Source organism: Urocampus carinirostris, chromosome 3 (genome assembly GCF_059441175.1).
Source record: "Urocampus carinirostris isolate Australia breed hairy pipefish chromosome 3, RoL_Ucar_1.0, whole genome shotgun sequence".
NCBI lineage: Eukaryota > Metazoa > Chordata > Actinopteri > Syngnathiformes > Syngnathidae > Urocampus > Urocampus carinirostris.
This window is the reverse complement of record NC_142351.1, coordinates 54,205,165-54,217,617: the sequence shown is the minus strand read 5'-3', so window position 1 is coordinate 54,217,617 and position 12,453 is coordinate 54,205,165. Positions and strand designations below refer to the sequence as shown.

The 12,453-nt window shown below is 39.7% G+C and overlaps 1 protein-coding gene across 1 annotated transcript; it reads left to right on the top strand.

Moving 5' to 3' along the window:
* Nucleotides 1-1,326: 1,326 nt before the first annotated feature.
* On the top strand, nt 1,327-10,359 carry kctd6b (potassium channel tetramerization domain containing 6b). Its single transcript, XM_088332508.1, has 3 exons — nt 1,327-1,459; nt 4,741-4,834; nt 5,931-10,359. The coding sequence occupies exons 2-3, from the start codon at nt 4,808-4,810 to the stop codon at nt 6,615-6,617; spliced, it is 714 nt and encodes a 237-aa protein (XP_088188634.1). The 5' UTR covers nt 1,327-1,459; nt 4,741-4,807; the 3' UTR covers nt 6,618-10,359.
* Nucleotides 10,360-12,453: the final 2,094 nt, after the last annotated feature.

The window sequence follows — 12,453 nt, the reverse complement described above, 5'->3', positions numbered from 1 at the left end:
GCATTTATAGATTTCAGTGCTTTAGTATGTGTTGAATTTATACTGTCTTTAGCGATTTCTTCCTGTATGCTTTGGATCTTCTTAGTAAAGAAGACCATTATGTCGTGCGCAGAATGAGTGGCGCTATCTGGGATAGTCTGTTGCCTTGTAAGCGATGCTACAGTGTCGAAAAGGATTTTGGGATTGTTCTTTTGTGATGCAATCACCTTCGAATAGGTAGGCTGATTTTGCAGAGGCAAGGGCCGCTTTATACTTCAACAAACTATCACACCGGATTTGATGGAAAACCTCAAGCTTGGTAGCGTGCCATTTTCTTTCAGATTTCCTGCATTCTCGTTTAAGGGATCTAGTTTCATCATTAAACCAAGGCGTGCGTCTTTTAGGTCGTGATTTAAGCCGGATGGGCGCTACTGAATCCAGGGCACTAGCCAGGGTAGCATTAAATTCATTTATGAGTGGTTCGATAGAGCCTATGTAGGAAGGAAAGGATGCAACTGCTCCTGGAAGAATATCGGAGAGCTCAGAAACTGTGCCAGTGCTTATATTGCGTCCATTGAATCCTTCATTTTTTTTGGTACTGCATTTAGCTAGCACCTCAAATGTAACTAAATAGCGATCCGAGATAACTGTAGTACACGGTAACACCGTCATGTTTGAGGTTGAAACTCCTCGAGTCAGAACCAAGTCGAGCGTGTTTTTACTACAATTATATTTGATATCAAATGTAATGTTTTCATTCTGTAAAGAAACAATAGTGTAAAAATACAGCAAAAATACTACGACCATTTAGCCCAACCTCGTCCAGGCCCTAGCTACAGCGGCCCCCACGTAGATAGGGTTTGAGACCCCTGCTGTAAAGCTTAGTGGAGTTTTACTGATTTTAGATAGATAGATAGATAGATAGATACTTTGTTCATCCCCGAAGGGAAATTCACATTTCCAGCAGCATCCCTGAGCTGAGAACAATCGAGAACAATCGAAAATAACACGGGAGCTGCTGGAGTGGCTGCCATTCGTGACGGCGCCGGAAGAAAAGATTCAATTTGAATCATGTACAAACAAACAAACAATTGAATCATGTACAAACAAACAAACAAACAAAATATTCATGTTTCAATAAGTGGAGTGTTAATCGATATGTATAGTTGACAACGTATAGACAAACACTTTTGGGTTGTTTAATTATAAATGAACCTTTGTGGGGTAGAGACAAAATGATATTTGCGCATTGGACAAAGGTCAAATCAAATTAACGTCCAATCCAATATTTTATTTTGAAATAAACTGCGGTAGGTCCTTACCGTAACTATACGTGTAAACGCGCAGGGCGGAAAGGTGTGTGCGTGCGCGCGCGGCTGCAGTAAACATCAGACTGCCTGGCATCTGCATCACCGAATCCCAACACCAAGCTGCCATTCTGCTACAAAAAGAAACCCAACCCCCCCAAAAGAACCACTCGGTGAGCCTGTATTTAACATTTTCTTTCACGTCAAAAGCGAACAACTCGTAAACGCAAATCCCCAGTCGCAACATCAGCTACATTAACTCGCTAGCGTCATTAGCTAGCGAACTAGCTGGTAGCTGCATAGCATCAACTGCGTAACTCACAATTCATATTTATATGAGGTTTGTTTTTGAAATAGAAAAATATTTGCATTGCTTCCTTTTCATATGCCAGTCTTACCGCGTGCGACTTTTGCATCTCATTCGAGATTCCCTTGCATTGTTGCTATACCTGAATAAATGGTGCAAATGTGGTTAGCATCTCTGTCCCAAAGTTTGAGGGTTAGGGTTCGAATCCGGACTGCGTTGAGGTTATTGTCTGGCCTTCTCACCCAAGGTTGACACTTTCCTGAAATTTGCTTAACGCTCCCTTAAATTTGAAATGTGCCGCAGACTCAAGCATGCAAATCTCTCATCTCTTGGAGAAATTCACCTGTTTTGAAGTAAAAAGGGGTGACTTGCTTGGATCTATTTTGAGGGAGTAGTGGCTGGGGTTAATAAAACCCATTACCTTTTTATTGTAATCAGTAAAATTGGATGATTTAATAATTTTTGTCACGTCACAACTGTTATTTAAGGTCAACAAAACATGGTGTCAGAAAACATCCAAAAATTATTCATACGGAAAGGGAAATTGTAACTTGAGGGGCTGTAGTAAATTCATAATCCCAAAGGTGAGAACGACCAGAAAAAGTGTGTGTGTGTGTGTGTGTGTGTGTGCGCGCGCGCGCGTGTGTGCGTGCGTGCGTGTGGAGTCAAACTTTGGAGTAATTTACAAGATGAACTCAAACACTGTCCAACTATTCACGTGTTCAAATTTAAATACAAAAAAATGATACTGGCGAAATACAGGGCTGAAGAAAATGGGATATGAGTGAGATTGGAAATACTGCGTGTAAAACTATGATTAACTTTGTTGTTATTGTTGCTATTATTATATCATAACTGTTATTATAAACATGATTTTTATTTTTATTGTTATTATTATTGGTGCCGCAGTGATGGTTGGTAACTAGTGGCATTATGATGTTGAGGGGTGGGTATTACGAAGATTTAGTGTATAAAATATGTGATTATTGTAATTATTATAATTTTTTATATCTGACCTATGTAATAAGTATATTCATGAGACTTTGTTATATTAGACACAAGAGGAGAAGAGGATTTGTAAAATGTATTTAATAGGGAAGATAAAGGGGTAGGGAAAATAAGCATCTGCTTCTGACTACTCCTTTTTGTATGTTATGTGACATTATTTTGTTGTTGACTCATTGTTTTTGTCCTGTTTTTATTTTAATGTTCAAAATAAAGTTTTCATTCATTCATTCACCTTTTCACACAGACAGTAAAAGTGCATAGTGTATCTCTGGAAATAATCTTAGCCTAGTTATCCTGTTCATAAGCAAGCGCGCTGTAGAGAATAAATCCCCATAGCCCAGCCAAGCAAGATTGAACATGCTTTCATGCAGTGACTTAAGGCTAAATTCAGCCAAGAAAATAAATGCATTGATATTTTGTTGGGGAGTACATTGTCCTTGCACATATCTCCTCTGCACCCATCTCACCTATTTATGCACCGTCCCATTTCCCTGCCTGCAGACAACATGAATGATTAAAAATCTGTTCTAACGAATGAATATATGGACAGTGAAGTAGACCCCTGGAATACGTCATTATTCCGTTCAAATTACCATGTAATGCTTAGCTAACTGGTTACGAACCACCGGTACTCCACATAGAAACATTAAAATTACAAATTAGTATCTAGTACAAACTACCTATGTGTAATGTATGTATATATGTATATATACAATTCTAAATACAGTAGTGTTGGGAATTAAATATTAAAATGTATCGTTTACAAAATTAATCGAATTAGTTTTCTGACTCCATTAACCAAACACAACCTACATTCACCCAACAATGCACGCTCGTTTCTTGATGGAAAAGATCAATAAGAAAAGCCGACATTTTCACACTGGGGCAGATTTAATTCCTTTAACAATAGAACTAAGTGTACTCCATCGTAAATGGCCGAATTAGTCGAATTAGTGTTGTTGGAGTCTCTGGCAAGCCTTCTCTCTCCAGTTCTCTCGCTTCCTCCCCTCGGCCCACGTCTTTCCGCAAGATGGTGTCCCGACTCCTCCCATGGGCGTGCCAGGGAAGCCCCACGAGGGCTCCACCACCTCGCCTCGATGTCTGGAAAACTCAAAACAGCAGAGCGTTACTCAAAACACTGCCTGCCGTCGTCCATCATCAGGGCCCCTCCGCGTCTGGATGCGCTGATTGTCTTATCAGCCTCACGTCCCGTTCCCGCCATTCCTGTAAACAATATTTCCTAGCAGACCAGGGTGCCCTGAACTTTCACTGCTCATTGAACTTAAGCCTACTCAGTGAAAATCTTCATTGCACTCAATAAATGTAACTTGTATTCAATCATATAAAATCCTTTATAGTCAAATGTATAAAATCCTTCAATAGTCATACTACTTAAGTAAAAAAGAAATGTGCTTTATCACTAGTGTGACATGATTCAAGCTTGTCGAGTGGAGTAGCAGGTGGTTTGAAAATAAAGCTGGTTTTAATACTTAAACTCGCAAGGATTGTTATGCCCTTAATTAAAAAATGTCCTCGCTTTAACCGCCTTGTCATTTTAAGTCCAGTTGGTCGATTGATTACAGCCCTAGCTTCTCCCTTAAACATCACTCCATGCCTTGGGACCTACAGCGGGTCCATTTTTGTGGTTTACAGAATTTTGTGTTGTGTCCTGGGCGAGTACAGCCTGGCTGTGCCCATCCCTCTCCAAGATGGTGAGAAAATACAGTACAAAATACAGTATTGTATCGCCGTCTTGTAAAGTCTATACAAAGCACACAAGATTGTCAACTGAATGAAGACGAAGGCATTGTGGGATGTTGTTCAGCCAATAGCTTATCAGCATTTTATATGACTTTGACACGTTTTTGGGCACTCGAAATAGTTTAGTATTATTCCACACAATAAAGTGAGAACGTTGTAAGAGTGACCGTATCCCGGGAGTCTACAGTCTTCTTAACTTGCAACAAGACCTCGCCAGAGTAATACTAAGCAAAACAGAAAATTCACAAACCAATTTGACCTGACTTAGAACTACAGGGTCGGACCTACGTTGTTGCAGGATCGTTGATAGATATGAATCAATTGATTTTGAAAACAATTGACTTTATTTGGTGTTTATTTTTGTTTTTCATGCGGAAGCCAATTGAGCCAAGCCACGTTTGACGCAACGTGGTTTGGTCCCAACCAAATTGGTATTTTGCTACCAATGGATAATGGAGGCTGGGGCCATAGGGTAAGAAATGCTTGCAAACATTAACAACACCTTTCTTTAACTGTTATTGCATGGGGTCATAGTGTCTTTAAAATGGTCTGTAATCCTCCGTTTACCGCATGTAATGGGTACTGGATAGCACGTTCATCATCTGGTCACCGTTGTTTTTTGGTGTAAAGTGTAATCCTGCTCTTTAGAGATGAGCCCGACCTTGGCGTTGACAGTCAGCTTTGTGTGACAATCTTCAGCACAAACATTCTCAAAACTTAATGGACTGTACTGATTATGATTCAAAAGCTTGTTGACATGCAAAGCTATGTGACTGATCTTAAGCACTCCCATCCCTTGTGCACATTAAAAGGTGATCGAGGGGGGACCAAGTATTGCTACTACTAAATGAATACATAATTTTACATGCCGACACCAGTTACTAAGGAGGGATATTTGATAATTATCAGGCTGACAGACTAATTTGATTTCAGTTCTTGGACCAACAGTAAAAAAATGTACTTGTTAATAAGTTGGCTACTGCCACACTAAAATATTCAGCTAATCAGCTGGCACTACGTGTTAGAACGCTTTCAAGCATTTATGTATAACAATTTTTATGTGGCAGGAGCAATACTTGGTCTCCTCTTTATCACTTTGCCAAGTGCGCAAGGGATGGAGAGCTAAAGATCATTCACACAGCTCTGCATGTCTGAAAGCTGTTGTTATTTTACAGCTGTCTGAATTTTAGTTAGAACCGTACATGGAGTTTTATTTTGAGAATGTTTTTGTTGCAGTCCTGCATGTTCATGCCAATTTTATTAGTATTGACTGCTGCGCTAGTTGAAAATTGGCAGCTGCGGGCACTTGATTTAAAAAAACTGTGAGAAACGGATGTGAATAAGTTCATTTTTACGGACGTTTAAGTCTGCGTCTTTAAATCTTGTGGTGCTTGTACAAAAACAAAGTTAATATTCTTCCTTAAATTTGCAATTACGGCTTTTAACCAAGTGTTTTCCGTAGTCCAGAATTTACAGTAAATGTGATGACATTAATATCGATTTGGATTAGTTGCTCGGGTTTGTTTGAATGAATAAAAAAGAATGTCTCTTTTTCACCATTTCATTAGATGACTAATCCTGTTACCTTAAATGTCGGAGGTCACTTGTACACAACCAGCCTGTCGACACTTCAGCGTTATCCGGACTCCATGCTGGGCGCCATGTTCCGCGGAGACTTCCCCACAGCTCGGGACTCCCACGGAAATTACTTCATCGATCGAGACGGGACGCTTTTCAGGTACATCCTGAACTTCCTGCGGACGTCAGAGCTAACCCTCCCGGCCGACTTCACAGAGACTGATCTCCTGAGGAAAGAGGCCGACTTTTACCAAATCGAACCGTTGATCCATTGCCTGAGCGATCCCAAACCACTGTACCCCACGGATATCTTCGAGCAGGTCGTCGAACTCTCCAGCACACGCAAACTGTCCAAATATTCCAACCCGGTCGCCGTCATCATCACGCAGCTTACCATCACCACCAAAGTCCACGCCCTGCTAGAGGGCATCTCCAACAACTTCACCAAGTGGAACAAACACATGATGGACACCAGGGACTGCCAAGTGTCTTTCACTTTCGGACCGTGCGACTATCACCAGGAGGTATCCCTGCGAGTTCATCTTATGGACTACATCATGAAACAAGGCTTCACCATCCGGAACACGCGTGTGCATCACATGAGCGAGCGGGCCAACGAGAACACTGTAGAGCATCACTGGACTTTTTGCAGACCGGCTCAAATCGTGGAGGACTGATTGTGTCGCTGCAAAAAATGGAGGACCGATCCCGCTATTTGATCCTGATATGTAGATTTAAATAGATAAATACCAGGGCTGCATGATTTTGGATAAAAATTCTAATAGCGGTTTTACAGAACGGTATTGCAATCTCGATGAGATTTCCGATTTTAAAAGGAGTGCATTTTCTTTGCTAGTTTTGTTGTGAGTACTTAACCCTCCTCTAGTCCTCTGGTCCAAATGATGTTTAAAACCCAGAAAATTCCCCTAAATTATATTTTATTTATCTTTGAACGTGATGACTTTTCCTAGATTGTTCCCAAAAGTAGAAAAAGGAAATGTTGTTTTTATTCACATTTCTATGTAAACTGTGTAAAATAGTACAAAAATGAAAACAACACAAGGACTCATCATATTGACATGCTTTAAGCTTAAGAAAACGGCGCCCTCTTCTTGGAAGTTTTATTATAAATCCTTGAAAAAAAAGTGTATCGCGAGTACACAACCCTAATACAGCACATCGCAATATCGATTCGATTTTTTTTAAATTGTGCAGCCCTACTAAATGCCTACAAATATATGCCATATAAATAAAAAAACACATAAATACCTCAAATACATCACATAAAGACAATTTACCGTGATATAGGAACTATAAACCACTACTTTTGTCACAAATATTCAACCTTGAGGCTTATGCAGAGATGCTGCTAATGTATCAATTTTTCTAAGCAGAAATGGTAAGGACGAGACAGCTTGTGTCGAGGAAGGTGCAAATCATAACCATCAAAAAACAAAATACAAAATTTTAATGTATGGTAGCATGCTTTGTACGTGAATAAAATCAGCATCAACAGACAATCAAAGTGCAAAAGAAAAAGCATATGCCACACATCTAAAGAATGACAAGTACTCGACAAAATTTCTATCCATCTATCTTGGTCATATCCCTCAAGAGGGGTGACCGACAGCAAGACAAACACATACAATAACAAAGAAAATAAAAAGGGAAAAAATATAGCAAAAAACACACATACATTGGCCATGGCCAACCCAAACACCCAAACAAGTCGGTCATGCTTTCGTCCCTCCAGATGAAACGGGACACTACCCAAGCGGCCATGTCACTCGGGTCAGGGTGACACAACACACGCTTCTGTTCAACAGCAGGGCCCGACAGCTTTCACTAGTCACAAGAAATACATGACAAAATAAATGACAAAGAACACGATGATCCATTCAATTATTATCTTATCCTCAGTATGGTCGCGGGGGTGCCGGAGCCCATCCCAGCTACTTTCAGGCAGTGGGCAGGGGAGATCCCTAACTGGTTGCCAGCCAGTCACAGAGGACACAGAGACAGACAACACTCTTGCTCATTTACACTTACAGACAATTTGGACCGGCCATTTAACCTGACATGCATGTTCTTGGAATCTGGGTGGAAAGCACGGGGAGAACATGCAAACTCCGCACAGGAATGCTGTTAACTGGATTTGAACCTGTAATCTCAGAACTGTGCCGTGGAAGTACTTACCACTTAGCTGCCCAGTATGCAACCAAATAACATGAACGACAGAATGCACGACAGAATTAATGACAAAATACACTACAAAATGCATGAAAAAATTGATAAAAAAATTATGACGAAGTACCTGACAAAATTTACAAGAACATGCATGAATAAAATGCACAAAAACAGACGACATTATAAATGACACGACAACATTTACCGTATTTTCCGCACTATAAGGCGCACCGGGTTATAGGGCGCACTCCGAAAAAATATTTTTTGGTCCTATATTTGACATACATAAGACGCACAGGATTATAAGGCGCTACAATGGGAAGGTCGACAAAACAGTCAGATAGTTCAGTCAAACTTATTACCCCCTTAACATTCTGAAAGCTTGCAAAGACGCAAATACGTGTCGAGAACACGTGCGGATGCGGTGTCCGTACGATGTCACTCAAATGCATCGTTCCATCATTCGGAAGGTTAAAGTCTTGGGATTCAAGAAATGCCAACCATTCCTTAGTTTCTATTTTCGCTCGCAACTTTACTGTGCATATGACAATAAACACTTGGAATTGAGTTTAATTTAAAAATAGACACTCCATTCCATCCATTATCTGCACCGCTTATCACAGAAACATCGAGTTCAGTCTGAAACAAGATACAGGGATAATATAAAACCCGGAGTAGCTCACCAAAGTCTTGTGTTCATAATAATGTGCAGCCAATGTCCTCTTATATCTGTGAGTGTAGTAAATCCAGGAGAATAAAATATTTACAAATACAGAATAGTTAAAAAATGCTTTCTGTGTGCCGTCAGCCACGTGCTATACGCATTCATCTTTTTCGGCCAATTGCAGTCTTTGTCTTGCCGCTTCAGCCAATGCCAGCCTGTAAATGATAAAAAAGGATCCGCCTCTTGACCTCCGAATAACTTCAGCCAATAGTGATCGATTCAACTGATGATTGACACATCTTTTTTGGCCAATTGCAGGCTTTGTTTTACAGTTTAAGCCAATGCCAGCCTGTAAATGATAAAAAGGATCCGCCTCTTGATCTCCGAATAACTTTAGCCAAGGGATCGATTCAAATGATGATTGACACATTGGTTAGCCAATGGAACGCCGGTAAATAAATCCCAGCATACACTGCGGACTACTTGGCGTTCGGGGGGAAATCTAGTCGGCGGCTGCAAGTTAGTTGGAAGAATTTGCGATTTAATATTGATCCATAAATAAGGCGCACTGTATTATAAGGCGCATGGTCAGCTGTTGAAAAAAATTAAGACTTTTAAGTGCGCCTTATAGTGCGGAAAATACGGTACTACAAAATGCACAACGAAAATAAACACGCAATACATGAAAAAACAAACAACAATCAATGTGAAAATACAAGACAAAAGGAACGATGAAATCTGTGAAGAAATACTAATCCTCAACAAAATGCACGAAAATATGAATGTCAAAATACCCGACAAAATAAATACGTATAAATAAGAAATAAGTGACAAAACAAATGAATATACTTCATTTATTTCGGTGCTACGTATTATATGTGTTTATATGGCGTTTATTTGCAGGTATTTATGCATTTTTTCTACGTATGGCACGATCAGTCCTCCATAGCATAAAGGGAATTTTATATTGTTGTATATGAATGTTAATGTGTCCACAATCAGTATTTATAACCCCTTAGAATGCCCGTCCAATGTGTTAAACCAGTAATAGGCTGGAAGATTTATTATAGCATGTTGTTATTGACAGCAGTAAAGAGAGTATTAAGCAAGCACACCTAACGAAAAATCACTACGATAAATATCTTCGCTCCAACACCGATGCGAACATACGTTTTGGAACAAGCAATACTCAATGCAAAAAAAAAAAATCAGTGAGTGACCATTTGCTCATATACCGTATGTCACCTGCCTTGTGTTTTGCTTTGATTAGAGGCTGAAATTTCTCACACAAACAAAACTAATTACGTAAGATGATGTTTTTAGATATTGTTTTCGTTATTACTGGTGGCACTCAAAGGAATAGATGAAGTCATCCTTTTGTGAGCCCTTCCTGCAGTTCAAAAAGACGTCTCAAAACTCATTATGCAAATTTGACCGGTATTTTCTTCCTCTCTGCTTGTTTTTGTGTAGTTGTCGCATGTGTTAAATGTACTGGTATAAATGTGTTTGGATGTATGTTTGCTTTTCTGTGTTATGCCGCCAATAAATCTGTTTGTATTTGTCTATAATTGATTTGTTCTTGAGCTGGGTTTATCTAGCTGCACGAAAACTTGTTTTATTAAATTATTGCGCAATCGTTGGTAATTCCCATTCAACATGTGTGAAGATTTGATTACCTTGGTAATTCAGACCACAACTGCATTCCAGTTTTAATGGGACAGTTTGTATTATAAAGTTCTTTCTAGAAGTTGACTGAAACTTAATTTAAAAAAAAAGAGAAATTTGTATCCAAAAAAAACAAAACCTTCAACCGCAAACAGGCAATTAATAAGGCACAACACAAATTCAGAATAACTGCTACATGTAAAAATATATGAGGTTGAGAATTTTAAAAAAATGATGCAAACTATAAGCCAGATCATAAATATAGTTTTATTGATTTGGCAGAAGGCAGGGAGAGAGTCCTGGCAGCCTGAAGGAAGAAGCTGTCCTTGAGCCTGCTGGTTCTGACTCAGAAACTCCGATACTTCTCTCTGACGACAGCAGGTAGAAAAGGCCGAGAGGTGGCACTTGCTCTCCTGAATTTGCAGATAAAGTCAGTCATTTTTGGGCCACAGGAAATCTAAAATAATCAAGCAAACGTTGCAATTTCATAATAAAATAAAAATATAACAGAATATATGGATAGATGGGCAATATTAACAAGGTGGTGCTTTTATACTGGCTTAAGGGGATAGTGTGTATTATTTGCCCACTAAGTGTTGCTTTATGGTGGAGTGCAAACTAAAAATGAGTATTTAACACATTACATCATTTTACTTGTCATTATTTCTCCCAGCATTTTGGAGGTTTTTAGATACCTGTAGAAGCAAGATAGTGGATAATCATATCAGCTCCCTTTAGATGAGCCTCATGTTATGTAAAATGAATACTAATTTGTAGACCTAAGAGTTTATTTTTTGAAAATGCATGTTTATTTGATAGTTCGTCTATTTTTGCTTACTAGTTATTAAACATGAATATGATTGAATGAGCAGCACAGTGGAACAGTGGTTAGCGCGTGTGCGGCACAGTTCTGAGGGCATGGGTTCAAATCCAGCTACCAACCTTCCTGTGTGGAGTTTGCAGGTTCTCCCCGTGCTGGCGTGGGTTTCCTCCAGGCACTCCTGTTTCCTTCCACATGCCAAAAAAAAAACATGCATGTCAGGTTAATTGACCGGTCCAAATTGTCCCTAGGTATGAATGAGCGAGCCCCTGTGTGCCCTGTGACTGGTTGGCAACCATTTCAGGGTGTCCCCTGCCCACTGCCCGGAGATGGCTGGGATGGGCTCCAGCTCCCCCGTTACCCTAATTTTCGATGTATAGGAGCATTAATAAACTTTGTTTGAAGAGAAAATAATTAAATCCCTATTTGTAAATGCTTTTGTTAATTGAACATTGCATTTCTCAAAAATTCAGCATGAAGGAGCCAAACAACAATACAAAGCCTTTGAGTTCAAGGGAACAGAAAGAACTGTAAAAATACAGGATTATGAGACGTTTAATTCAATACAAGGGCGAATCCTTAAAAATGGTGTCATGCTGAAATTATTATTCCAGCTACTATAGAGTGCTTCGAGGTCCTAAGATTACCCACAATGCATTGCTGGCGCCCATTTTGGAAGTCCACAAAGCTTTTCACTTCATTGTTATTGTTCAGCGAACCAGTTAGATTCTACATTGTAATGCCGAATATGTGCGTTATTGTTGGCTGTTGTAGTCGAGGGGAAAAGGGTGGGAAGGGCTTCTTTAGACTTCCGAAGTGTGTTTACGATCAGGGGATTGAAGCTCAGGAGAAAAGTGAACGGCGAAGACGAATGTGGCTGGCAGCTATCAACCGGTCGAATTTGCCAAAGCTTGACTGTGTTCGTGTTTGTTCTGACCACTTTCTGACAGGTACATTGAATTATTTATGATGTAGAAATAAATTTTAAAAAGGTTATGGGACATGTGTACTTCATGACAACAGCTCGACGACCCCAAACTACTTTTATAACATATATGTGAGGTATTTCGCCGAAAACGACATTTAAAAACCAAACAAAACTCCGTTTCTCATTCGTACACTATTTTGGTGGAGAAATTCAACGCGATTTCAGGGAAAGAGAGTCTCCTTTCCTCAG